Source organism: Cladophialophora psammophila (genome assembly GCF_000585535.1).
Source record: "Cladophialophora psammophila CBS 110553 chromosome Unknown aczJe-supercont1.2, whole genome shotgun sequence".
Taxonomy (NCBI): Eukaryota; Fungi; Ascomycota; class Eurotiomycetes; order Chaetothyriales; family Herpotrichiellaceae; genus Cladophialophora; species Cladophialophora psammophila.
Genome location: NW_006912923.1, coordinates 2,193,694 through 2,220,355, shown reverse-complemented (window position 1 = coordinate 2,220,355; position 26,662 = coordinate 2,193,694). Strand labels below are relative to the sequence as shown.

Genomic DNA, 26,662 nt, shown 5'->3' with positions numbered 1-26,662 from the left:
CTGCTGAATCATCTCTGGAGGCATGGGGTCATGTCAAGTCTTTGAGAGCGACGGCCACCAACTTGAGCCTTCTGACCGTGTCGGGCTGCTGGAATCTGTGGGCGCTGTGTTCTCAGTCGCCTTCTTCCCCATTCCGAATTGCCACCACTTCTTGGTAGACCTCGAATTCTTTTGAGCGTCTTTGGCCGCTTGCTGCTCAACCTTGTGAATGTGGCGTTCTACCACGGCAATTAATTCCTTGTCTCCTGTGCTCTTTACAGACTGCAGCGTCGACTCCAAATCTTCACTGGACTGGGTCCCTCGTATCCTCTTCTGCTCCTCGTCCAGGAATGCCTCAAGTGCGTCGGTACGTTTGCGATTGATTGCTGTCATTTTGGGAAACGATAGACAGGCGGTCAGGGGAACCATCCTTTTGATGACCCCTATCGGTTGGTCGTTGGTAATGGCCGGCAACAATTCGCATCCAAGATGGTAAGTGTAGCTGCCGTTGTCCAAACTCATCGCTCCGTGATCTAGAAGGAAGAGAATGAAAGGCGCATTCTGAGGGCCCTCTTCAATAGCCAAGCTCAGCATGGACGTCATGTGGTCGTCGAACCCAAAACTGACAACGCCAGGGCTCAGGGGAGTAGGAATAGATCAGCTTGAGCATATCAAGGTCTCCCGTCTTAGCGAGCGTTCTAACGGACCAGGGTTCTCTAAAGTCGAAATCAGGATATATCGAGCGCAGGCATCGGACGTTGGATTGTTGCCCATGAGAAATGGCTGCTTCAAAGAGCGTAGCTGTCGTGGGAGCACCCTCTCCTTTGGTATCATTATACCAGATAATTTCGTGACCTTGCTTGACATGGTGCTCCTCAAACAGCCGTTGTAACTGAGCTAGTTGGCCGGTCTTGCATGCTTCGACCATGGCTTCCTGGTGAGGAGACAGAATCTTCCATAGCTGCGGCTGAGGATCTGGAAGAGATAAGGCCATTATGGGAAGTGCTGCTCAAGAACAAGATGCAGATACAAGGCTATCGGAAAAACGAGATGATCTCAATGACGGTAGACGGTCTTCGGAGGCTTTAAGCTACGAAAAATGGGATTCTTACACCCAGCAGCAGCCGGCCGGGAGGTCACAATGCCTCAAGCACTCACTGATTTGGCATCAGCGGCTAAAGTCTTTGTTTCAGTATGCGCGGGCTATGAAGCCTTACGGGCAGCTGTAGCCGCTTGAGGTGAAACTCTCTTGCCGCTGGAGCTAAGTAAGTCCTCGTAAGATTTGAGTAGAGAGTTTAAGGACGTGAACGAGAACTGCTAAGTTAGTTTGTATCAGGCAACAGAAGGCTCCCAGTAGTCTTGTCCATAATGAGGGTAAGTGGGAGGTCAGCGTGTTAAAAGTGGCGCAGGTGGGGTGAGTGTCGAGGTGCGCTCGGTGTCGATTTGATACTGTCTCTTTACCCACCAAGATGCCTCTTTCGGCGAAATCTGGGGGCATCAGGGCGAGCAAGGCGAGCCCATGGTTTTTTTATGTACTTGCAATGTTGTTGCCAGCTCGCCAGGAAATCCACCTTTAGTTTAGGTAATCCTGCCATTTTGGATATGGTCACAGGCTGGGCGCGCCGCTGCTTTTAACGGCTATAACCACGTCTCCTACCCATCCCTCTCACCCTTTCTTCAGACTCATTTTTCCCCTTCTCCTCCTGACGCACCTTGTGATGCTTCACTTTGACAGTGCCTAAACTCTCTGTATAAGCAATTAGATGACAACTCCACTGCTGTACGAAAAAGTTGTGGTTCGTTCCAAAGAAGGACTCAATCCGAGAGCCTTGGACCGTGAGAAGCTTTCAGGTCGCAGCGGGAATCCAGTCACCTGCACTCCTTAGGACATCCTGGGGTCGAGGCGACATCTTTTGGAGCACCAGAGGTCAGTGGAGTCACGGGCTTTTATCATGAATTTCTCATGCGAACTTCGGATCGACGGGTTTAATGCATTTAAATAGTCAACATTCACCCAACTAGATGCATTTTCGTGTTGTACTTTCGTGAACTGGCCATCGCACGTTAGCGGAGTTTGGTACCCTCGTAGTGTGCATGCCGAACAGCGCGCCACAACTCCGAACGTCGGCACTCGATCTCATAGATTAGAAGCAAATCGAGGTAGGCTTGCTGTGTTCGGACGAGACCAACCATTGCATTCATCTTCCCGCTGATTTTTCGCCCCAGATGTGCTGAGTTTCAGGCAAGAAACACTGAGGCCGAGCAGTGTAGCTATGGTGTGAACGAAAGGAGACGAATATGAGTCCCTACCGGAGTAACACAAGGCTCACAGTACCAGGCCCCCTGACCTCGCCTCCGTCCTTGTGTATAGTCGGAGACCGCACAAGACGGACGCGTAGGAGGCATTGGCAAATAAGACACATGTTTACCCTCGCATAGACTGTCTTTTTCAGCTTAGCTGGATTAACTGGCGAGTGACCAGGGGGTTTGTATGCCGGTCTACTGAGACCCTTGCGACTAATTTTCCGCTTCCGTCGGAGCACTAGCATTGGTTTGGGGTAGCGCTGTCACGCATGTGTATATATATGAAAGAAACACAAAGACCTGTCGTGTAGAGAAGGCACCGAAATCATACCGAGCGTCTTTCGTCGACCGATCTTGCCTTATCTGAGATACATCTTTGCTGATATAGTTCTTTGAAATGGCAGAATCGAGCACCTTTAGCCGCGGCTGGTTACACAACCAGGTTGGCATTCGTGTCTCGGACCTGGAAAAGTCGCTATTCTTTTACGAGGCAGTGCTAGGCATGCAAGTCCTTACTCGGATATCTTCGGACACACTGAGCCTCGTCCTCTTGGGCTATCCTGAGGGTGGTGGCCCGGAAAAAGCGCTGAGTCGCGAGGGCGTCCTGGAACTGTCCTGGTCTGAGGTATGTCAAGTCATATCGGTGCGCATACATGGTTTTATTCGCCAGCTTTTCCAATTCAGACGCGATAATTTCGCTAAAAGTTTCACAACAGCATACCCAAAAATCAGTCACTCATGGAACTCAGCACCCTGAATGTGGTCTTTTAAAGTTGGCTTTCTCGGTACCCGATTTGGCCGCCTGTATATCGCGGTTGAAGGAGCATGGAGTCAAAGTTTTGAAAGAACCTGGAACGTCCGATGGTGTAGGAGAAGTTGCCCAGGCACTGGGTTTTGAACCTCCTGAAAAAGGACGAAACAAGGGCATCTGGGAATTCATCCAGGGTGTCGCATTTGCGCAGGATCCGGACGGGTATCTTCTCGAGTTGATTCAGTATTAGACGCAAACCGGTTCGAGACGTATGGCTTTGCGTGCAGCGACCCAGCGGTTCATGCAACCTAATGATCACCATTGCCCAAACTCTGACAATAGCTGACCGATCCCTTTGTGTTCTTGTAACAAAATCACAAATAGAAGCCACAACAGATGATTAAAGTCGTGCGAGAGGTCAGATGGGGACAAGCTCAGAGAGAAGTATTACCACTACCGCAGCCCCCTGCATTACTATGCCAGCTTTGATGAATTTTCTCTCAAAGTGCTACTCTCTGCTAACAAGAGCCTTGATGAATTCATCCCGCGCGGCCTTCAAGTCCTCCAGGGGAGCCTTTTTGGACCTTGCCATTATTGATTTGACTGATGCACGCAATTCTTCGCGAAGTTTTGGCCATTCCACCTGAAGTTTCCCTCCAGATTTCACAATTTCGCCGTTGATAAAGACGGTTTCGATGTCGGAGCCGTTGGCATAAAGTACGAGTGCTCCGATCGGATCGTGGATCGGGAACATTCTGAGGTTGTCGCATTTAACAAGGATTAAATCTGCCCTTTTGCCTGGTGTGATGCTTCCAATAACTTTGTCTAGGCCGACCGCCTTCGCACCACCCATAGTAGCCATCTCAAGAACTTCCTCACATTTCCGTGCCATATTTAATGCACCTCCGGTTAGAGCTTCGTGCTCAAGATGTCTTTGCGCTTGAAGTAATAGCCGCATCTGTCGAAACATATCGGCTGGCGTACTGCAACATACATCGACGCCTAGAGATGCCTTGCAGCCGAGATCTTTAGCTTTAAATGCAATGGGATGGCTCATGCCCATTTGAAGCTCGGTGTCTGGCGTAGAACATATACCGACTCCGTATTCCTGAATTAGAAGTAGCTCGTCCTCGCTGAAGGATGTTCCATGGCTGAACAGTAGATCTGGGCCTACCATTTTTTTCTGCCCGAGCCGTCGTACAATAAAATTGCCAGGATCCCATTTACCGTGGCTGCTGTGTGCTGTAATGACTTTAGCACCAATAGACCTTGCATGCTGGATCTCGCGGACCAGCTGATCTATTGGAGTTAAGTCCGGCTCAGAGAGCGTAAAACCCATCCGTAAAAGATCTCCAGGCTCGTTCGACTGAAAATACTTCTCCTTAATTCTTTCGGCGTCCTTTAGTCGCCAATCTGGCGTCGTTTCTTCTCGTTCTTTGTCCATGCAAGAACCCTCCCACGTCGGATTCATATAAGTGGCGTAACAGAAAACGGCGCGAATCTTTGCATCGATGAGACCTTGCACGGCGGCGTCTGCGTGTTCAGGAGAGTTCATAATATGAGAATGGTCAACTAGGTACGTGATGCCATTATCAATCGATTCCAGAGCTCCACAATAATTTCCAATGTAGGCGTCATGAGGTGTATATGAAGACCCGTATATTTGTCTCAGGTACAGGATGTAATCTGGTAGGACGTGGTCTGTTGCGACCGTCCGCAGCTGGGTCTGCCAGGTATGTCGGTGGGTGTCAATAAAACCAGGACATACAATTACATCGGTGCCGTCAATGATTGTATGGTCAGAAGAAGACTTTAAATTGGGGCCGACAGCTCGGATGTATTCATCTTCGATTAGGACGTCACAGTTCGTTGGGTTGCCGATAGTGTTGTCCATGGAGACGACATGGCTTGCATTCTTGATGATATACTTTCCGGTCATGACGACGTCTACTCCTGTTGCGTGCACCGACACTGTCTTGCCCTTGACCGAGCGAAGCAGTTATGCTCAGACAAGATATGAAAAGATCAGAGTTTGCTGCCAGGATTAGGATATCCGGTTACTCTGGTGGGGACACGGCAATTCACATTATTGGGACACACCTCTTCGCTAAAACCGGGATATTCTTGACACATGCCCAATGCTCGGAAATCGGTTCCCCAGACTGATCTCCCCACACTCTTTCGTTGTGCCACCGGGGACATGAATCTAGATCGGGAATTTGAAACCTGACAACGCTTTTGCTTTTCTACCACTTGCCGCCGATGCCGAGGCCTTTCTCAACAGGAAGGCGCAATTATTCGAGAAAATACCTGTACCAATGTGGATTTAGGTAGGGTCTCCATGATAATAGGCCAATCTGCTGAGCTGTTGCCAGACTACAAGTTATCCATTGTCTGCGACGGTGCTTGGCTGAATAATGAATGGAGGTTTGTGAATTAGGCTACAATCGCAATAAACTGGGAGAGTCTGCATTTGTGATCCCATTCTCCTATCGACTACCGAATACCTGCTAATTGAGACGCGAAATCCTCAACAGACCGTTGCCGGCGTGCTTCGGTTTAGAGACCCAATAATTCCCCTCTCAACCACCTCCTGTTCTCCTCATGAAGTGCAGACTGCAATCATTCAAAAAAACAAAAACAAAAACCTGAAGCCCTCGTCTCCACAACCTCAATCTGTTTGTTTCCAGCTTTGTTCTGTGCTTCAAATTAGAAATTTTGAAGTCCACTGTCGTAGCCTTGCTCCGTAGATATACATCGGGATAGTAGTAAGAAACAGGATAGCTTGAATGAGAACCTGAATCCCTGATGCCTGAAGTCGTCATTAGCATCATGGTGGTAAAGAGGACGCATACAACTCACTTTAAAATAACCGTCCCTCTCTAGCCATGGGAAGACTGCAAAGCTGAGCGCAAATCCAAATGTATTCTTTGCCGCCGTAACCATGGTCATCGTCTCACCAGAAAGAGGTCTGTAACAGTCGACCACATAGGTCATGCCCACGGAAGGTACCACGCAGAGGACAGCATACCCTATCGCACTTCCGACAATGGGAATCATATAGTTCAGATGATGTTCAAGACCACCCCCGTACATTAGTAGGCCAATTGGAAATACGACAGATGGTGGAATCATAGCCCACAAGCGGTACTCGGGAACAAAGTAGCCACCACGGCGTTTGGTAATGTATCGTGTCAGCCAGTCGAGAAATGGTCCACCTGCAGCGCATCCTACGAAGGATGCCACTAGATACTGTTACATAGTCAGTAAAGAGACCGCTGTACAGGGTGAAAGGATATATCTAACCGCACAGCTAATATTTCCCACTCCTTGCGGCGAGAAGTTATAGATTGCCGGAAAAATCACACCGTTAGCAGTGGCCTGGATGATCTGCCATCCCAAGGAGACACCGTAGGTAATGATACAAAACCAAACCGCAGGGAGGCGAAGTGTCAGCCAAGGCCTCCACCAAAGCCACCAGATAGAAAACTCCCTGCCTTAAGTCAGTGACTCCTGTTAGAGCCGAGTAGTTGGTGGTGGGAATACGGACCTATCGTACCAAGTGGTAACGCTAAGGGATCTAATCCAGCTGAACTTAACTCTCTTGCGGAGATTGACAAGGTCAGGCAACGGCATTCCTTCTCCAGACTCATTCTCAGGGGGACGTTTGAAGTTGGTCTCTGGGGCAAAAAGCACAATGACTAGAAACATAAACCCCGTCAAGATGGTATCGTGCCACAAGACCCAGTGCCAATTGGGCGTTGAGCTTGCAATGAGACCAGACCAGATGCCGCCCAGAGAGACCCCAACAGTAAATATGAGAAGATAAATGCTCATAAACAAGCCTCTCTCGTGGACGAACTATAGAACTGTTAGCCACTGTGTCGGGATGACCAAAGTCCTTAGGGCATATCCGAGCAGCCCGTCACAGGTTCCAAAGGACTGAAACAACTTACGTAGAGATCAGCCACCACTGCCGGTCCGAGTGCCTCGCTGGCGCTGGCTCCAAAACCTTGCATAATTCTTGCCCCAAGGAACGTGCCATAGGTTTTCGCAACTGCAGCCCAGATACTGCAAACAAAGTAGGTCAAGGCGCAGGCAATAAGGACAGGCCGTTTCCCTATCCTTTCAGATAATGGAATCCAGAAGAGATTTCCAAGTCCCAAAAAGAGTAGATTGAGCGTTATAAGGTACCCTGCCTGATTCACGCTGATGTTGAAATCGGTGATTATGGAAATAAGAATTGGTGACAGAGAGACGGTAACATAGTTGGACAGGAAGACGAAGAAGCACACCGCGCCCATCGCCGAGTGTTTACGCCACAGAGGCCATAACTGCCACGTAGTCAGAACAGACGGCACCACGGGAGCACGACAGTTCATGACAAACCAGAGGGTCCCTCGGATCATCGGTGGGTCGCGGAAGAAGAAGCCTCTCGATCACTGTTCCGTTCCCATCCTCTGGGTTTATAGTAAGTACGTAAAGTATGAGATAGAGTGAGTTGTGCTTGCCTTTGAATATGTGTCCTTGTTTGGTGACTGCTCCGCCATCAGCGAGACCACGATGTTGCGAGCGACCATGGCGATGATGCTCTCTCTGCTCAGACTTCTCTCCTGCCGCAGAGCCCTCGTAGTGACAAGTGCCTCCAGTCTTCGACTCGATATCCATTTTTCTGGTAGATGTGGGTGGATTGATTCTCCAGTGGTTTTGCGTCGTCTATAACATGCGAATGCCTCAAGTCTATACTTTGAGATCCCCGTGGGTACCCAAGGATTTTCACTCGGCTAATCGAGGGTGTGGATCCTGACCCCCGAATCTCATCCGGAAAATTCGAGACCGTGGGACTCGATTGCTTTGGCGTTGTCAAAAGCCGTCAGTGGTACTCGGTACAATTGACTGACCGATGATGGTCTAGACCACGCGTTTACATAGTCCGTTCGACGTGGTGGTCCCCAGGCGGATTTTGAAGTTAATCTCAATGAATCCCGAACTGCGAGAATATCCCGTCTCGACCGGACAATTCTGATTGCCACGTATTCTTGGCGAGCTGACGGAAAAGCATTCCAGGTATAATAACATTTTCGGTTGCGAGAGGCGGTATGCACCTGTTGATGCTGGCGCATTACCTCCGAGAACTACTACATTTCGGAATTGGAAAGAAGGAATGCAGATGGCGAAACGCTCTTCCTGTAGGAATGTGTTAATCATCAGAGCCTCTTTTTGAACCACTCAAGTTTTCTGCATTGTAGAAAATAGATGCCGACTCATCGCCTAGCTATGAATGTACGTGATTTTTCACTATATCTATGCCCGTAAAGATGTGCCCCTTTTTGTGCCTTGTCTATGTTTGAATACACACTCGACTTGGTGCGGAGAATTGTCCTATTAGAGCGATCGGAGCCCCGCAGCCTTACCTGCCTAATAGGGTTAGGACTCTTTGCCAGCCTTGCCTGGTTCAACATCTCAAATCATGATGTGTACAGTTATCTGCAGGGCGACAAGACCTATACCCTTCGCCAAATAATACGCCTTAAACCGGTGTGATCGAAATGGGACACTGGAATTGACCATAAAAGCAACGACAACCCCATGGTCGTCGAGTAACACGGTTATCGTCTCTTGAACTTTGCACTGTGGGTTGAAAATCTGGTAGATGACGAGGTATTTTTCACCAATCCTTCCTTTTTGGGCCTCCTCCAGCCTGGTGGTGGTAATGGTAGATGAGCAACCTTATCGCTTTTTTCATAGAAATCCATTATCAAGTACGAATGATGTCGTGCCGGCCTAAACCTGATCTGGAGTCTAAGCATGCGTTCAGTACAGAAAGGGAAAGACGTCGAAAGAAGTAGAAATAAGTCTGATAGCCACTTCCCCTATAGTCAAGCCCTGAAAACTCTATTGAGGGCGTTTGGCCATGTCATCGACGCAAGTTTCCTCCTTTAGTGTTCGATAATAACATTTCAGCATACTGGAAATTGATGAAAGTGAGGATATTTCTTGTAAGTATTTGACTCCTCCTTAAATAGGTTAGATGGCTGGAAGCACTTTACCCTGGCAAGTGCCAAAGCCTACGTTGCCAAGTCCGTCGTTCGATTTCGCATGAGCGGCGAATATGATTGTGTCGTTGTCCTCGCAGAAAGCCCGCTGCACGCTACCTTTTGACGAATCCTCCGCGACCATCTCGAAAGGCTCCTTTCCTCCGCGTGTCTGTTCTAGGAGGCAACCAGCTTCTTCTCGAGTTGGTCCGGACAATGTACCAGTGGCAATAAGATCTCCTGTCCGTAAAGGGCATCCACCACTGGTATGGTGAGCGATCATTTGCGCGAAAGAGAATATAACATTGCTTGTACTGCAGTCTGCCACACGATATTTCTCGGAATTCACTATATATACGTTAGCCGCGGGATAATACGTAACGTAATGAAATTCTTACATTCTAAGGTCGCTCGAATAGGAATGTCGTACGCTGACTTTTCTCGCTTCTCGGTCAGGTATTCAGGCAATTTACGCTAGTAAGTTAGTTTTAATCTCAGCAAGATAAATTAGAAATTCTGAACTTACCGGCGTCTCCTTTGGTGCAACGCGGAAGGGCTCAAGCGCCTCAAGTGGAACAACCCATGGAGATATTGTTGTGCAAAAGCTCTTTCCATTGAACGGGCCCATCAGAGTCGCTTCATACATCTGGATATCACGCGCTGACCAATCATTGAGCAGCACAAACCCAAATATATGGTCTTCGGCATGATTGACGTCTATCGGAGACCCCAATTCGTTCCCTCGACCAATGAAAGCAGCGAATTCGACTTCGATATCTAGCTTTCGGCAAGGACCGGATATCACCTCTCCATCGACTGGGAATTGCCCTCTAGGTCTATGAAACGGTGTTCCAGAGACGACGACAGAAGATGCTCGGCCATTGTATGCGATGGGCAAATTGTAAAAGCAGGGACAGATCTGCTCAATGGTCTGACCAGGTCTGACTAACCCGGCACACTATGTCCAACTTATCAGTCACATTTATACTGGCTGAGATAAGGGAAGTATTTACCGTCTTAGCGTGATGCAATCCCACAAAAAAGTCTGTGTAGTTGCCAATCTTCATTGGTAGATGCATATTGACGCCACTCTGCGGGAAAAAAGCCTTGTCATGGAGTGGTTTATTCTCTTTGAGAACGTGTCCAAGTTGAGTGTCTTTTTCTAGAAGTTTTTGTAGTCTCTGTCGTACTTTTTGGTGGACTTTCTTCTCTAGGCCAGCGTATGCGTTCAATGTGGTATTTTTTAATGTCTCAAGGTCGAATTCAAGATCGTCGAATGCTCCTCCTTCCGCAAGGACTTTGAGGTCGAGAACCCAGTCACCGATGGCAACTCCAATTCGCGCATCTGTGCCATTGGTACTGAACACGCCATAGGGTAAATTCTGCAACGAGAAGTCTGAAGAGTCTTTCACTTCTATCCACGAGCCCATTTTGTCTTGGTCTTACTCTCGTTGTTGACACTGCGTTCTCAGAATAAAAAGTAACTAATAAAGGAAGCCAGGACTTATATACAAATAACCCCAGTAGCCCTGAGTCATCGCCACAAATATGGGAGCACACGCAGGAAGTTGAGATGGGCACTTGGACACTTGAATGGAACCGGCTGTTGGAGGTCTTGATTTCCCGGCCGACACGGACAATAGTTGGGAGGATTCACCCACAGTGAATGGCCGGACCACAAGCCTCGGGCAATGCTTCCACAAGTTCTATAGTTCGCTCGGTGGTCTCTGCCCATCGTCCTTGAAAAAGGTCGGATTATCCGTCTGAGCAATGGAAAAAAGTCCGATTAGCCGTCTGAGCCAACTCAAAAGCTAGGTTCTAGAGTTCGCCAGCCATAGGTGTCAGAGGGGTTCGAGACAGCCTCGCCGATCAGCGTCCTGCGGCTTCATTGACCGTTCCAGACCGGTTTTCCTGAGTTATCCTCTCAATATTAGAGCCCGCATACCCTAATTGTTTTAAGCACCCAGATTTTCTAGCATGTCTCGGGTTTTCAGAACGATAAAAGGCCTCATTGTCCTTCCATACTTGTTGATGCTTTCAGCAGCACTCTAATACGTCGTATCCAGTTCAGTCAATTGACTCAATGGGTTCCAATTCTAACTACGACGATGGCAAATCTCCATTTACAGATCCTGTATTGCACATCACGTCCCATAATGCTGCCGGCCAAGCAGTTGTTCAAAGCTCGACAACCGAGGTGGCACTGCCATATGAAGGATTAAATATCAGCCACAGTCTGCTTTATACGACATCTGAGTTTCCACCCGACCTCAACGATGACAAAGATGTCAAGCTACATGAAGAAATGAGGGCTTCGGGCAAATTAAACATCGTTCAACCATACGGAACTGTCATCCGTATTGTCAACTTCGGACCTCACAATACGGCGCTTATGCATCGTACGCAGAGCCTGGATTATGGCGTTGTGCTGGAGGGTAGCGTCATTATGGAGTTGGATGATGACAGTAGGACGCTCATGAGGAAGGGTGACGTCGCGGTCCAACGAGGAACCATGCATGCTTGGAAGAATGCCAGTGAGACCGAATGGGCTCGAATGTTGTTCCTCCTGCAGGACTGCCAGCCTCTTTTGGTGGGCGGTCAGAGATTCAAGGAAGATCTTGGTCATGGCTACAGCGTGTTTCCAGAGAGTGGAAATGACATATAATTGTGTATGTTGAGTTTGACACAATTTACATATGCTCAGGTATTGTACTGGTACAAAATCTCTCATCGAGAACGAAATTGCCGGACAGCCTCTTCGCAATCACATGACATCAACGGTCACAAGATATGTGATCACAAACCGGAAAAAGAAAGAGGGGAAAAAAAAAAAAAGTGAAATCTAAGAGCTGTGTACTTGTGCTCGAATCATAGCCGTGGAACTAAGGGGTCATTCTATCACCTGCAACCGGATGTTCGAGGACGGTGATGTCCATAGAAAATTGACCATACGCCGAGAACATGTGAATCCACCATGTAGGAAACCAGCCAATTCCTCAGACGGACAATGCGTCATTGCCGTCATGTGTACCACAAACACGGAGATTTTTTTGGTGGTGATCCGCTTATTGCTGCATATCGCATTTACTCGTGGGTATATCTACGCACAAGGCTTGGAAACTGAAAGCACTGAAACCTCATTCTTCCCCCTCAAAAGCGAGAATATATGCAAGCACGACCATGTCCTCCTACTTTATCACTGGTGCCGGTCGCGGCCTAGGCCTCGAATTAGTCAATCAACTCTCACGAATGCCGTCAAACCAAGTATCGATCGTCATCGCCGCGAGCAGATCACAGCCCACAGCTGCCCTACAAGAGGTTGTTGATCGTTCACATGGACGTGTCATCCCTATTACCGTGACGATCACAGATCGAAGCAGTATTGACATGGCTGTGAGGGAAGTCAGCAGTAGACTTGAGGGGAAAGGTCTTGACGTGCTGATCAACAACGCCGGCGTTATGCCTGGAGCGTTCAAAGGTATCGCAAAGATGGATAACCTGAGGTATGCGTTCGAAGTCAATGTCGAGGCGGTTCACGAGACGACCGCAGCATTGTTGCCATTGCTGAAGAAAGGGGCTGGGAAGCAAGTTGTCAACATGTACGTCGATGTGGCGCCCCAGACGTCCATACTGCTTCTGACTGAGCGTTGTGCAGCTCAACGACCGTTGGTTCAATCTCGCAAGCTGAGGGATTTGCTCAAGCGCCATTCCCGGCATACAAGGTCTCAAAAGCCGCACTAAACATGTTGACTGTGCAATATGCGCTCGAATATGGCAAAGAAGGGTTTACATTTTATGTGATATCGCCTGGGGTGAGCATTACAACAAATTACCAAGTTATTTGGCAGGTGAATTAGCTGACGAGCTCCCGTTGCAGTGGCTCAAGACCGATATGGGCAGCCAGAACGCTGATCTGGGAGTGGACGTTGGGGCGGGGGCCGTGCTGGACATTGTGTTAAACAGTAGACCAGAGTACAACGGCACATTCCGAAACATTCTGGTTCCGGGATGGGAGAATAACGAAGGCCCGAACCGTTATGATGGGAAAGAGGTTCCTTGGTAGAACACCGCGGCAGAACACGCTGCCAGAAGGGAGATGGAGCTGCACCGTCAGAGCACTTGTTCCTGTTGATTTGAACTTCGGGGAGGTTCTGAGACGGCCAAGGATGGTTTGCTTTCCTCTTAAGCCTCGCCGTGTCCGGGCTCGGGAAAATTGCAGGTGAGCGGGCCGAGGGCGGTTTGTGCGGGGAGAATTTACCGGTTCTCGCGGGGTGCCAAGCCGGGGGCTGCAGGGGGAAATACCGCCTCCCCCACTTAAAGTTCCCCAGAATCCTATGCAGCTTCTTGAGGTCGAAATTGACCACTCTCATACCTTGGCTTTTATTCTTTTTACTCTGAAAGTGATGAGGCTATTCTGCTCTATTTAATAGCTACCCAATTTAGCGGCCGGATAATATTAACCTATGTCGACCGGTGCCGGACGACCAAGAAAGGCGTCAATATTTGCAAGAGCCAAAAGGTAGACAGACGCCTAGAGTCAACACAGCTTGGAAGAGTTTTCGGCTGATGATTGGCAATCAGATACGCTGTACGGGGGAGCGCCCAACATGCAAGCGATGTCTGCGGCTGAACCATACCTGTATCTATGGGACCACTAGACGAAGTGCTGCAAAAAAGCCGGCTCCTGTCCAAGCGGCTACTTTCACAGCCATTGATACCAACCCTCCTGCTGTCACAATAACCGTGCAACAGGGTAGCTATGGCGTCGCGAAAGAAATGCTTTGCAGCGCAAGCCGTCGCTCACTCGCCACAACCCCGTCACTCTCTCGACCACCCGACGAGCTTTACCATGGAATTCCGAGGTCTCTACTCATGATGTTGGTGGAAACATATTTCGATAACGTTTACAATGCACATCTTCTCCTGCATAAACGCTCTTTCTGTGACTCTCTGATAGCCGGCACCGCCCGCCCGCACGTAGTCTTAGGAGTCTGTGCATGGGCAGCCAAGTATGAGACCGACGGCGACTTCGAATTTTGTTCTGAGCTAACTCCGGCCACATAGTTTCTGTCGAGATAGTAGCGGCTATCACACACTGAAAGATCAAGGATTTATGATCGGATGGGCTCAAAGGGCAGGAAAATTGGTGTTCCAGGAGATGGAAGATTTTCAGGAGGATATTATGGTAACTTCTGTTAATTTGGCCCTGTTTTGGCACAGTCAGGGTTCCTGGAGGACGAGTTTTCTTCATAGAGGTGAGCATGCCTCGCCTACGATTACCGCCACTAACCCTGCCACAGGGAATGCTTTCAATCTCCTCCATATCATTGGCCACGGACCAGAGACACCACGCGCACAGAGCTCGCCAGATTTCGAGTTACGACGTAGGCGGTTTTGGGCTTGTTACCTTACTTATTGCCAAAGCGCCGAATGCATGTTGCTATTCAAAGAGATTGCTGACGTGGAGAACCTGAGTCTGCCATCACCAGATGAAGAGTTCGATGCCGCCGTTTTCAAGACCCCTCGAACTACTTTGCATGCTGAACAGGGCAATGGTGGTATTTATGCCGAGCTAGTAAAAGTCTTTACAATCTGGTAGGAAGTTATTTCCGAGATATCTGCCTTATTGACTGAGCATTTCTCCAGGACATCCGTACTTATTTTCATTAAGGCCACTCAAACCAATCTCAACGAAAAAATTTCGGCCATTCATATCCTAGATGATGAACTATCAGACTGGTGGCGAAAACTGCCCCCTACCTTTCGCCTAACGCCAGCAAATATGGCATCGATCTCGAACGACGTTCTTCCTAAGATTTTGTTAATGAATGTTGTGTATCACCAATCTCTTTGCGCTCTCCATGCATCTATAGTCCCTCTTTTCTGTTGGAGTGAGGGTGACGACAGCTGGTCCTTTTCAAGACAAATGTCAGCCCAAGTGGCTTTTGAGCACGCCAGCGCAGTTTCTGGATTGATTCAGACTGTTCTATCAACATACGACAGACTTAGTGCGATGCCAAGCTTTATTACTTATGCCGCATATTGTGGATGTGCAGTTCAAATCCCATTTATGTGGTGTTTGAATCCGACGGTGAAGGAAAAAGCTCTTCGAAATGTTCAAGCGAATGTGAAGATGATTCACACAATGGCCTAGTACTGGAAGCTCGCTGGTATATTGGTACGCACACCCGAGAACGAGTGGGCAAGCGGCGCTGACAAGCATTCCTGGAAGAAAATCTTTGTTCGATGCCTTTACGACTTCCACAAAAGACATCCGGTCGTGCTTGAGGATGTGCCTAAATACATTGACGCCAGCAAGTTAACTAGCTTCAAACCTAGTGGCATCAACGCCCAGGCCTCAATTTTGGAGAATCAAGCATGGCTGCGCTCGAAAGATGATGGATATGTGATGACCGTCGAAGAGGCCCGTTCTATAATTGGACAAGATTGCACCGAAACCGATACCCCGTTACGAGATTCTTTTGCGTATGAGACGCACGGTAAGGGCACCCGCATTCTGGTGCGATCCAGCTTACTGAAATACTGACAAACTACATCCATAGAAGCTCCCAGAATGCCGCCATCCACGCCGAGACCGTATCAGAATCTCTACCAAAACCCACAATCGTTGATGCAGTTCGCGTCAGATCGGACAGAAGAATATTGGTGCGGATCAGAGCAACCAGCTGCGGGTGGACTGCGGTCGTCCGTCGTGTCGCAGAAAGCACATGCGGAAGATTTCGAGACCCAGCCGCTTGACCTATTTCAGCCGCTGTTCGATCCAGATATGCTGGAGCTCTTCTCTAACCGGGTCATGCCTGATCTTTCCCAATTTGACACGGCGAGTCTGAATTTGAACTACCTGGACATTGAGGGTTGGGATAAGACCACTGTTGACGTGGCCACTAGAGCACCTGGCATAGCCACCTGCGAGAACATATCCGCACTAGACTGGGACATTTCCGCTTGAAATACCTCGATTATTTGGCGTCTTGCATGTACGGAAATCTGATGATCAAGGATATCGCGCTCGGCGCGAAGCATAGTTCTCTGAGTGTATGAACGCTCTGCTGGGCAGATATCTGTGGTGCAACGCAGACTTGCCGTTCTACGCTTCGAACTTCTTGATCACTCAAGCTGTCCAGCCACTGTCCACCGGCCACAGTGCACCAATCACGAAGCTCGTCTCGTCACTCAGCAAGGAAACTATAACATGTGCAATTTCCTCGGGCTTGCCTTTCCGCTTCAGAGCCTGTGCGGCGAATGCCATGTCCCCCTCGAAAGACTCCTCGACACTCGACAGCATAGCAATTTCAGTCATCCCAGGCGCCACTGCAGTTACTCTGATATTACGGCACCCGTAGTCATTGGCCGTATTTTTGGTCAATCCAGCAACGGCATGCTTACTTGCAACGTATGCCGGACATCCGCTCAGACCGAGCATAGCCGCAACACTGGCAACATTGACCTAGATAGAGTTAAGGCTGAAACATTGCAAATGGGGAAGGAATCCTCAATTCTGCGTACAATTGAGCCTCCATCTTTGATATTAGAGAGCTGACCACGCAAAGCATAGAATACTCCGCGAGCGTTCACGTTCATGACGGCATTCCAATCTTGATCAGTCAAATTGGCGGTGGACCTGAGCCTCATCATGCCGGCAACATTCGCAGCACTGTCCAGGGGCCCTAGGTGGGAGACTGTCGTTTCGATCCATGAGTCCACATCTGCCCGATTGCTGACATCGACCACAGTGCTGATGTGACCTCCTTCGAGAGAGAGCTCCGAGCTTCTTCAAGAGCTTTCTGATTAATATCGCAGATTGACAACACGACACCACGTTTTGCAAGGATCCTAGCTGTAGCAAGGCCGATACCTGAGCCAGCTCCGCTAACTGCTATCTCCAAGAAATTCAGCCGCCGTTGAATGTACTGGAACAGGATTGGTAGCTAACCACATTTCCTTCCATGGTAAGGTATTTTCTCCAGTTTATTCCCTTTGATTCTTCAGGTTTACGGCCATTTAAACAGCGATACGCTTAGAGGCTAAATAGAAACACAAATTCTGCGATAGTATCCCGAGTGAACCTTCACCATGAGGTGCCCGGACGGGAAATGCGTAACAGAGGACCCTTGGACGATGCAGGACCTGTAATAAAGTAATCTAACCCCTTACGCTTTGGGGGGCAAACATGGACCCACTGCTAAGGTCATCATTCATGTTGAGCCCATTAATTGGGTCTCAATTCGGGAGCCACACATGTCATTCTATGATCAATTCAACGAGATATCAGAGTATGAGCATCAGAATCTGTTGGCAAAAGCAGGGATTCGCGCAACCGAAGACGGGACTTCTAAAGTTTCAAAGGCTTCTTTCATCAATGGGTTTGTTTACACCAATGCTTCAACGTTCGTTGATGGAGATGTCAGTTTCCGAATTGTGTAACCGACTTGCGTCCTCGAACCACCGCGGAGCTCCTGAACTTGGACCGGTCGAGTGTTGTCGAAAAACATCTAAAATTTGTCGATGCTTCATGCTCAGTTTTGCTACAATCTGAATTGTTAAGCAGGGAGATGGTTTATTGTTGCATAGCTCAACTACTTCATCTCCGTTTTATTGCTGTTCATCTCTTGCTGCTTCTGCAGGGAACAGTTCCCAAGCACTTCTGGCGCTAGTGCCAACCTTGAGTCCAACCCCTTTCTGGAATTGTCTCTTGGTTCTCTGTTCTTTACGCAGTGTTTATTTTACACTATACTAGACAAATGAGTGCTCCTAAATCCGGCTGTCTCTGCCAGTTCGTCCCGCAGAGAGTGTAACTAGATCGGTGTCCGGGAATAGAGAGGTTAACGTGCTGTGAGACGGAGGACTGTCACGTTGATGGCGTAGATGGATAGCATTGGTCTATCCTGCGAGATGTATCTCTATCTGTCCTTTCAGCGGGTTCCTTCCTGTTTATAGACATTTGGCCTCTTAGAAGGCTAAATTTAAACCTTCCCTGTCGCCGCCATCCATGTCAACACCATCCTGCTGTCAATTTCGCTGGAGATCAAACAGCCTTGGAAAATGGCCTGTTACTTGATATATATCACTGTCTCACACGCCCTATAACACGAGATGAGCGCAACCTTCCGCAGGGGGAGCAGACTTAGAACACTCTGCACAGCCAGAGGTACTACAAAAATCACCATTCCTAACTTTGAAATTATGCGGGATAGGGTGCACTTTTATTCCGATCTTGTTTTCCGTGGGCCCTCCGGAAGGCACTTCGGAGGCAAACGTGCCCAGGCTCCAGGTATTCCAAACTCTCTCGTACACTTCCGATGGATGTTGTGACCATACGAATTCGCAGCGGGTTATGGGCCTGCCCCGTGGTTGACCTCATAACTCTCCTACCCGGAGGCTGCTGGCGTTGCAGATCATGGATCGTGGACGAGGTTGTACACGGCCGCCTCGATGTACCGATACCGAGAGAACAGTCTGTATCTGTTGCAGACTTTAGGGGAGAAGACGGCACTCTGAGAGTTGTGTCGTGGGTCAATTCATGACTGATATTTGATTTGCCCTTTTCACCAAAATGTCGAGATGCATACGTCGCTGTGGCATCTGTTGAGCAAAGGATTGATCGCTCTCTGCGTCCGCCTTGTCTTAGGTATTTCTTACCGTCTTACACTCTCCCCTCTTGCCAAATTCCCCGGTCCCAAGCTTGCAGCTGCTATCAGCACGCCTAGCATGGTACGACATGAGACTATCAACTTCCTATGTCAAGGTCTTCGCGGCAAGTCCTCTGCATACCTATACTCTCTGACCTCCACCGCGCATAGGCCCCATCGTGCGCATCACGCCGGATCAGCTACATATTAGGGATACGATCGCATATAACGAGGAAGACATTAACATTATTCATTGTCCTCCCTTCTAACCGGTATATGGGATATTCCAATCCGGCTCAAAATTTTCCAAATCGAAGCAGATGTACTCAAGCAAGCGCTCTGATGGTTTTTTCAATGTGACTGACTCAAGGCCGCCAAACCTGGGAAAGATCCATTCCCACCGTACTTCTCCAAGGCTGCGATCAATAAATTCGAGCCCTTGACCCAAAATCGAACACAGAAGTTTTTGTCGGTCCTCGGCGCCGCAGCATTCACTGAGAAGGCCGTTGACCTCAGTCTGGGCTATCGCAGCTTGACTAGTGACGTTCCCATGAGCTACTGTCTTACCGACCAGGGTTTCAAATCTCTTGAGGTCGAAGACTTCAAATCTCGCATACTCCTGTCCCTGGAACAAATGTTCGATGTCCACCCAATACACAATCTCTTGGCGCAATATTGCTGCGTTGCTGCTTTGACTACTGTTCCGACTGACCGGAGAACAGGCTGAGAAGTATTTGCCGGCGCTGGCAGCCACAAACTTGATCGTCGAGGTATGAGTGGACACAGATTGATAACTCGCGATTTACAAACAGTCAAGAGCGCTGTCGACAGAAAGTCGAGAGTGTTATGAACCAGAAAGGTTGAAACTTCAAATATCCAACCGTTTCGATGCTTGGGCAGATCCCGAGTTAACGAGAGGACTTTCACCCCAAGTCTGGAGCAGCTGGCGGCAGATGTTTTTGTATTTCATGGGGCTGGGACTGATACGACGGCACACACCTTGGCGCTGGGCTCATGGCGTATAATGGACAAACCAGAAATAGGTTGGAAGCTGAGGAAGGAGCTCGGCTCGAGACCACCATTCCTGATTTATACAGCAAAGAGATGGTCAGCACAGTTGTCCTCGAGAACTTACTATACCTCGTACGCTGGTCCCCATCCCCCCTTTGGCCGAATAGTAAAAGTCAACCACTGATTCTTGTTCTCCGTGCTGTCGTCAAAGAAAGCCTGAGAATGGCTCTGGGTGTCCTCGGTAGGTATGCCATTGTAATTCCTGCCACCTTCCTGTCACAAAACGCTAATTTGATACGCAGAATCCATCAAGTGGTTCCAGAAGAGGGCATTGTCTTCTGTGGTCAAAGGACCTTGGCAGCAGTATGCTTCTCCTTTAATTCTCCCTCTAATAATAACGTTTCTTCGGCCACCCCTGATCCATTTTGTCCTCTCATAGACCACGGTTTCTGGCACAGCGTACAGCTAGCACTACGATCCCGTCTTCTTTCCCGAACCCAACACATTCCGGCCCAAGTGCTGGCTCGGTGCTAACGCCGCGGAACTCGAGGGCCGACTCACCTCTTTTTCGCGAGGGCCTCGATCTTGTATGGGTATTGATCTCGCGTACGCAGTGCTGTACTTGACGTTTGCGCACTTGTTTCGGATCTTTGATATGATGCCCTGTAACATGAAGCCGGACGACATGGAGTGGAAAGACAATTTCGTGGTAACGACCAAAGGCCACTTGAAGGTCACGGTAGAAAAGGTCGCAATTGCGTAGCATTTGTGGTAGAGCAACAGCAGCTCGCTTTCCTTGATCGACTTGCCATACCTCCGTAGTTTCAAATCAAGTGTAGTGTCAATAGATCCGGTACCTAACGCGCCCAGGTGGATGTGGATCTATGCTGAGATAAAAATTTGCAAAGGCTCGATTAGAGCAAATGATTTTAGTGGTAACTGCCTGCCAGGGACTACTTGTCCATCATACTTTCGACTTCTTGTTGCTCCAGAGATCTGAGGTAGCCACCGTAGTGGCCCTTGCCCTGGTGTGTGTAGTAGAGTCGAACACATTAGACATTTGTAGCCTTTGCACTGGTGACCACATTTGTGAGAACCGGGGTCTTGCCTAGGAGCCAGCCCATGCCTTCAATCTGCTCGACCCTAAATTTATTACTGCTCTTTAGGAACGGAAAAAATGCCCAGTGGCCGTGGGGCGCACCTGGGTAGACGTAGCTCTTTGTCTTCACTCCACACTCGTCTCGGAGCACCCGTTCGTATATCAGGGCCTCATCCCTCAAAGGATCCATGCCGTCGATCTGGAATAAAGCGGCTGGCAGGCCCTGATGACCCTGGGGATGGTTGAACACAGCCCACCGCACGCTGTCGCTGTCTTTGGGTTTGTAGCCAGAGAGGAACATGTCGATTGCAGCAACGGGAAGTACGACGCTATGTCGATTCTGCTCGTACGACAGGTAGTACTCTTAATATTTCTCTGGGACGACTGACGGTGGTAGAACGGCAGGGATTGCTAGATATTGACCTGTCAGAGGAGGCGAGAGACCTTCGTCCCGAGCCAGGTGTGCTAGGATGGCCGAGATATTACCGCCTGCTGATGTGCCTCCGACCACGAAACCAGCAGATGGGTCTGCGCCCCAAGAGGACGCTTTTTTCGCTGCCCACCTCAGCGCATCCCATGCGTCATGGATGGCGTAGGGAAATGGAAACTCAGGAGCCAGCCTGTACCCCGCGGAGACACATACGGCGCCAAAGGCCTGGACGAAGTTCCGGCAGCTTTGTTCCTCGCTTTCTGGAGAACCGACGCAGAAGCCTCCGCCATGAAACATGACAATGAGTGGACTTTGATGGTTCGCCGGTATGACCGAGGGCTGGTAGAGCTTCGCCCTTACGTTGCAGCCGTCTCTGGTCGGGTATTGGAGTTCCGTTTGTCTAATCTCTGGCGGGGGGGTGCCCAAGGCTTTCATGATTTCGATATTACGTTGTGCCGACACCTTTTTGAAGGCATCTAAGTCATCGTAATTCGGAGTCGGGATTCGAGCAGTATCAAGGAACTGAAGTGATGTCAGTTGGACGAAGTTATCAAAGATGGCTTAGTATGGCTCACAGTCTTGAGCTCGGGTTCTATGTTTCCAAGTGAGAGGAGATATTCTTTGTCGAGAAAAGGCATGTTGATGCTGTTGGCAGTCGTCGCTCAATCTGAATAGTATACAACTAGCTTCCCTGGACCTCAGGTGTTAAGGTCGGCGGTAAGTTGGGTTGTTAGATCTAGAATCCTCCAGATAATAGTCATTATTTTCCGAAATTGGATTATAGCATTCCAGAGAGGTCTAACCAAGAGTGTGGGGATCGACTCTCGTCATGCCTCGGGGGAAATATAGTTTGTTGCGGTTCGGAACTAGAGCTCGCAACACCGTCCTCGTTCCAGCTCATGTCTTGCCAGACGTACTTTCCGAGTGGGTAGAGGTTAGTTCCACGGGATACGTTACATCACAAAGGATCTACTTGCACATTATATTGGCTGAAACCCTCCCTGTACCTCTCCCCAGCCTTCAGGGTCTCTTATGCTCATTCTTGATTGGCGTCATGGCCATCCACTATTTCAAGATCCATGAATCAGAACTCGAGGGTTTGAACGACAAGGTGGCCTTGATCACAGGTGGTTCATCTGGCATTGGTCTTGCCACAGCAAAGCTATTTCTAAACAAGGGCGCACAAGCAGTCATTGTCGCAGACCTTCAACGTCCACCTGAAGGACTAGGGCCTCGAGCTCAATATGTCAAGGCCGACGTCGCATCGTGGAAGGATCTAGTGAGCTTGTTCCAAGTCGCAATGGATCGATACGGACGGGTTGACATTGTATTTGCCAACGCTGGAGTGGCCGACGTGACGGACTACGTCAACCTGAAGGAACACGAAGGGCAGCTTTTGGAGCCAAGTCGACGTCCAATCGAGATCAACCTATTTGGATGTCAGAACACGGTCGCTTTGGCAGTCTATCACATGCAACGACAACAACCACCGGGTGGGAGCATTGTCATGACCGCGTCAGGGGCTGGCTACGAAGGAGTGACATCGGCATCCTATAGTTAGTACTTGTTCTACGCCCTCCCGACCTTGTCATTTGGCAGAAAATACTAACAAATTCGTGAAGCCTCCGCTAAACATGGCATTATTGGATTCCTCAGAGCCATGAAGATGCAGTTATATCCTAAAATCCCTGTACGTCTCAACGTAGTCGCTCCAGGATGGACACAGTCTGCCATCACAGCAGGCATTCTCGACACATTCAAGTCCGTAGGTGTACCAATACAACCAGCCTCAGCCATTGGCCTCGCAGTGGCCAAGCTTGCGACAGATCCGAAATACCACGGCAACTCACTTTTCGTGGCAAACGATCAATGTGCGGAGTTTGAGGGACCCATCTTAGCAGAAACGGCAACCTGTGTCGGTCCATCGAACGGAGACGAGGAGCAGTTCCAGAAGCTTTTGATGGCATTGAAAGCGCATCGTTTAAGACAAAAATTGGAGCGGCGAGACCCCACGGATTTGGCCAATTTGTGAGGGCTTTGAAGGTTCTACAGCTTGTGATGAGAAATTCAGCAGTAGGTGCACTGGAATTATTGTGAGATGAGGTAGACTGTCCCTCTGGTGCACACCTACCCACAGGGTAGGCAGCATCACCACCTTCCTGGCGACGCGAGGTCAGCCCTAGTGGCCTGGCACTCGCTGGCACCTCATACCTAGTAGATATGCGAGAGCCATTGCTCCCTTCATAGGAATATCACGCATTCACAGAGTGTTGATTCTGCCCCTATAATCCCAATCGGGCGTGGATGACTAGGATCATTACAGGGACTCTTACAGCTATGAACTTCAAGCCGACATTGTCTTTGACATGTTCGATTCGAGTACAGACGATCACTATTGAGTGTGGTCTGCTCTTCAGCGGTGGATCCGTTCGAGACATTCTCCCTAGCCCTCAGCTTTGCTAAAGAACGTCCCCTTGGGTCCTCGACTGTAGTAATGGATACAAATTACGTTGTCCAGTATCAGGCCTTGCTATGCTCTTCAGCCAGGATTAGAACAAGCCAGTTCCAATTCCCTACGTCTTTCAATGAGGGAGGTGACTCTAGATGTTTCGGAACAGAGCTTTCGGAATGGATATTCTGAGTCGCCCGCGGAAGCCGCGTTTAGTCAATGTGTGGTGGAAGAGACTGCCATCCTCGGTGTAATCTCCAGCCGAGGTCTACAAAACATACAGTCCTATGCTTTGCAGACTGCCTGCGACTCGTCTGAGGAGGCATGAAACCTAGGTAAGCGATGGGCTCATCAGTTACTATATCTCTTTAGGAAAAGGTAAGATGAGGGCAATCGCTATTCGGTACATTATTTTATCGCCGTCATACAACTTTTCTTCATACTTATTGTTAGAGACGACTTTCTGTCTTCTCTGGTTATCGCAAGCACCATAAACATTCCTCTGCCTCGGCGACATAACGAGAAGATGCCTCACGTGGACCTGCCTACGCCCACGATTGAGATCCTAGATCAGGTTCATTCGAAGCCAGACCATATCAAGATAATCCATGTCGGGGCTGGAGCTTCTGGCCTTCTGATGGCCTATAAGGCCAGAAAGATGCTTCAGAACTTCGAACTCATTCTTTATGAAAAGTAAGTGCTGAAATCCTCATACACGGGGAGGATATCCCCTGTGCTGACCTTTGAAAGAAACCCTGAGATCGGAGGTACTTGGTGGGAAAATCGATATCCAGGTTTGAACATCAATCCATCTTATGGCTGATGTCTTTGAACAACTGACTGTCGCACCTCTGGCTCAGGATGTGCTTGCGACATTCCAGCACATTGCTATACATATTCATTTGAGCCGAACACGGAGTGGTCGGCATTCTACGCTGGCAGCAGCGAGATCCAGGACTATTTCATGAATTTCTATAAGAAATACGAGCTAGAACCCTTTGTCAGACTTGAACACGAAGTTCTTGGCGCAACCTGGGATGAACTCGAGGGAACTTGTAAGTCTGTCACGAGCAATTATGATGTTTGCGAGTGGCGTTCTTTCTTAGGCCGAATCACTGACGACGAGAACGCTTCAAGGGGATGTCGAAATGCGGCACAATGGCAATGTATTTCATGACCGGTGCAACGTTTTGATCAACGGATCTGGTGTTGTCAACAAGTGGAAGTGTAAGTTAACGGAACCGTCGTCTGTCCCTAGGAAGTTCTGATGCTGGAGGACAGGGCCTGCCATTGAGGGTTTGCACAGCTTCGGCGGCAAGCTAGCACACTCAGCTGCCTGGGATGAAACCATTGATCCCACAGACCAGAGAGTTGCCGTTATCGGGACCGGATCAAGTTCTATTCAAATGGTTCCGAACCTCGCAAAGGGTCTGTCTTGTCTCCATTATTCCTCTTATTGCCATGTTGATTTCAATGCAGGTGCAAAATCCTTAACTGTTTTCATGCGTAATCGGTTCTGGATCTCTCCACAGATCCCGACAGATACGCAGAAACTAGAGACATCGAACCGCGAAGCAATAATCGGTAGGCACACCTACACCGAGGATGACAAACGGTCCTTTCAGGACGATGAGAACTTCCATCTCTCCTATCGCAAAGAATTAGAGTCCAAGATGGGGAAAAAGTTCTCGGTCTTTTTGCGCGGCACTCCGGACAATGAAGCTGCCAAGAAGATCTTCAGGGCGGATATGCTAAAGAAGCTTGGTCCTGGCCACGAAGAATTGCTCGGGAAGATAATTCCAGATTGGTCTCCTGGTTGTCGAAGAATGACAGTGAGTACCTGCGGGAGGCCGAGCTGTTATTGTCCACCAATCTAATGCACCTTGCAGCCTGGAGAGGGCTACCTTGAGGCACTGGCTCAACCACGTAGGTTTATGACTTCAGACCTGTTTGTATGCTTATCGCTGACCACTTTCGCCTTCCCAGATGTATCCACCGTGCACGAAGAAATCGTCAAAATCACCCCAACAGGTCTGTTGACCTCCAACGGAAAGGAGATCGAGGTAGACATTATTGCTTGTGGGACCGGATTTGAAACTGCTTACGTACCGCACTTGTAAGTACTTGCCGAGTGTAAATCACAGCCGCAAATAGATTGACAAAGATATTGCAGCAAGATTACCGGCGTCAATGGCATCGTCATGCAAGAACACTGGGCAGAGGTAAATACCATCACGTTTTCTCCCCTGCTATTCGTGCAAGATCGTTGTCGACAGGTGAATTGACAGCTGGATATAGGAATCAAACATCTACTGCTCCATCGCCGGCCCAGGTTTTCCGAATTACTGGGTCATTAACGGTCCTAGAGGAAATTGGGGACAGGGTTGTGCACTTCCATCTGTAAGCTGCAGAATTTCCCTCCAAGTAATCTTATACTGACAACTAGTGTCCTCTATAGCATGAAGTTCAGATCGAATACACGATCCAATGCATCAACAAAATGCAAAGACACAAGATCCAGTCTATGGAAGTGAAGCAGAGACCTACGACAGATTTCAATAATCATATGGACGCATGGCACGCAAAATATTCTGTCTGGGCTGAGAAATGTCGCAGGTGAGCACATGCACTTAAACGTTTCTGTCCCAGCCTCTTACTAAGACACCGTCTTCCCACTAACCCTGTCTTCTCTCTTTTACTAGCTGGTACAAGAAAAACAAACCTGAAGGCCGAGTCTACATCTGGGGCGGGTCACTCTTACACCTGCTCAAAACGCTTCGAACCCCTCAGTTTGAGCACTACCACATCACTTATAAGAATCCAGACGACTGCTGGGCATTTTTGGGCAATGGGCTTACCGAGGCAGATGTGGCTGGAACAGTAGAAAGGCTGACTCCTTTTATCAGGAATTCTGACACTCCATGGGATATTGTGTAGTGCCTGAATAAGGAGTT

General features: G+C 49.0%; 13 protein-coding genes across 13 annotated transcripts; 6 read left to right on the top strand and 7 right to left on the bottom strand.

Moving 5' to 3' along the window:
• Positions 1-33: 33 nt before the first annotated feature.
• Positions 34-973, bottom strand: A1O5_02161 (uncharacterized protein; the record flags this gene model as incomplete). The annotated part of the gene is made up of 2 exons (XM_007742777.1): positions 34-601; positions 687-973. The coding sequence occupies 2 exons, from the start codon at positions 971-973 to the stop codon at positions 34-36; spliced, it is 855 nt and encodes a 284-aa protein (XP_007740967.1).
• Positions 974-2,680: 1,707 nt separating this feature from the next.
• On the top strand, positions 2,681-3,284 carry A1O5_02160 (uncharacterized protein; the record flags this gene model as incomplete). The annotated part of the gene is made up of 2 exons (XM_007742776.1): positions 2,681-2,908; positions 3,000-3,284. The coding sequence occupies 2 exons, from the start codon at positions 2,681-2,683 to the stop codon at positions 3,282-3,284; spliced, it is 513 nt and encodes a 170-aa protein (XP_007740966.1).
• Positions 3,285-3,542: 258 nt separating this feature from the next.
• Positions 3,543-4,973, bottom strand: A1O5_02159 (uncharacterized protein; the record flags this gene model as incomplete). Its single annotated transcript, XM_007742775.1, has 1 exon — positions 3,543-4,973. One exon carries the CDS (start codon positions 4,971-4,973, stop codon positions 3,543-3,545), a length of 1,431 nt encoding a protein of 476 aa, XP_007740965.1.
• A 765-nt stretch (positions 4,974-5,738) lies between these two features.
• A1O5_02158 (uncharacterized protein) lies at positions 5,739-7,338 on the bottom strand (the record flags this gene model as incomplete). Its single annotated transcript, XM_007742774.1, has 5 exons — positions 5,739-5,846; positions 5,897-6,286; positions 6,341-6,527; positions 6,585-6,895; positions 6,991-7,338. The coding sequence occupies 5 exons, from the start codon at positions 7,336-7,338 to the stop codon at positions 5,739-5,741; spliced, it is 1,344 nt and encodes a 447-aa protein (XP_007740964.1).
• A 1,723-nt stretch (positions 7,339-9,061) lies between these two features.
• On the bottom strand, positions 9,062-10,499 carry A1O5_02157 (fumarylacetoacetase; the record flags this gene model as incomplete). The annotated part of the gene is made up of 4 exons (XM_007742773.1): positions 9,062-9,417; positions 9,468-9,543; positions 9,596-9,991; positions 10,050-10,499. The coding sequence occupies 4 exons, from the start codon at positions 10,497-10,499 to the stop codon at positions 9,062-9,064; spliced, it is 1,278 nt and encodes a 425-aa protein (XP_007740963.1).
• Positions 10,500-11,152: 653 nt separating this feature from the next.
• Positions 11,153-11,734, top strand: A1O5_02156 (uncharacterized protein; the record flags this gene model as incomplete). Its single annotated transcript, XM_007742772.1, has 1 exon — positions 11,153-11,734. One exon carries the CDS (start codon positions 11,153-11,155, stop codon positions 11,732-11,734), a length of 582 nt encoding a protein of 193 aa, XP_007740962.1.
• A 515-nt stretch (positions 11,735-12,249) lies between these two features.
• A1O5_02155 (uncharacterized protein) lies at positions 12,250-13,132 on the top strand (the record flags this gene model as incomplete). The annotated part of the gene is made up of 3 exons (XM_007742771.1): positions 12,250-12,668; positions 12,725-12,881; positions 12,947-13,132. 3 exons carry the CDS (start codon positions 12,250-12,252, stop codon positions 13,130-13,132), a joined length of 762 nt encoding a protein of 253 aa, XP_007740961.1.
• A 2,346-nt stretch (positions 13,133-15,478) lies between these two features.
• Positions 15,479-16,039, top strand: A1O5_02154 (uncharacterized protein; the record flags this gene model as incomplete). Its single annotated transcript, XM_007742770.1, has 2 exons — positions 15,479-15,569; positions 15,633-16,039. The coding sequence occupies 2 exons, from the start codon at positions 15,479-15,481 to the stop codon at positions 16,037-16,039; spliced, it is 498 nt and encodes a 165-aa protein (XP_007740960.1).
• A 162-nt stretch (positions 16,040-16,201) lies between these two features.
• Positions 16,202-16,725, bottom strand: A1O5_02153 (uncharacterized protein; the record flags this gene model as incomplete). Its single annotated transcript, XM_007742769.1, has 2 exons — positions 16,202-16,537; positions 16,597-16,725. The coding sequence occupies 2 exons, from the start codon at positions 16,723-16,725 to the stop codon at positions 16,202-16,204; spliced, it is 465 nt and encodes a 154-aa protein (XP_007740959.1).
• Positions 16,726-20,782: 4,057 nt separating this feature from the next.
• On the bottom strand, positions 20,783-21,130 carry A1O5_02152 (uncharacterized protein; the record flags this gene model as incomplete). The annotated part of the gene is made up of 1 exon (XM_007742768.1): positions 20,783-21,130. The coding sequence occupies one exon, from the start codon at positions 21,128-21,130 to the stop codon at positions 20,783-20,785; it is 348 nt and encodes a 115-aa protein (XP_007740958.1).
• A 63-nt stretch (positions 21,131-21,193) lies between these two features.
• A1O5_02151 (uncharacterized protein) lies at positions 21,194-21,897 on the bottom strand (the record flags this gene model as incomplete). Its single annotated transcript, XM_007742767.1, has 2 exons — positions 21,194-21,781; positions 21,835-21,897. 2 exons carry the CDS (start codon positions 21,895-21,897, stop codon positions 21,194-21,196), a joined length of 651 nt encoding a protein of 216 aa, XP_007740957.1.
• Positions 21,898-22,313: 416 nt separating this feature from the next.
• On the top strand, positions 22,314-23,291 carry A1O5_02150 (uncharacterized protein; the record flags this gene model as incomplete). Its single annotated transcript, XM_007742766.1, has 2 exons — positions 22,314-22,815; positions 22,882-23,291. 2 exons carry the CDS (start codon positions 22,314-22,316, stop codon positions 23,289-23,291), a joined length of 912 nt encoding a protein of 303 aa, XP_007740956.1.
• A 943-nt stretch (positions 23,292-24,234) lies between these two features.
• A1O5_02149 (uncharacterized protein) lies at positions 24,235-26,645 on the top strand (the record flags this gene model as incomplete). The annotated part of the gene is made up of 12 exons (XM_007742765.1): positions 24,235-24,401; positions 24,459-24,502; positions 24,569-24,763; positions 24,846-24,935; positions 24,990-25,136; positions 25,188-25,540; positions 25,598-25,634; positions 25,695-25,824; positions 25,882-25,930; positions 26,007-26,108; positions 26,167-26,324; positions 26,411-26,645. The coding sequence occupies 12 exons, from the start codon at positions 24,235-24,237 to the stop codon at positions 26,643-26,645; spliced, it is 1,707 nt and encodes a 568-aa protein (XP_007740955.1).
• Positions 26,646-26,662: the final 17 nt, after the last annotated feature.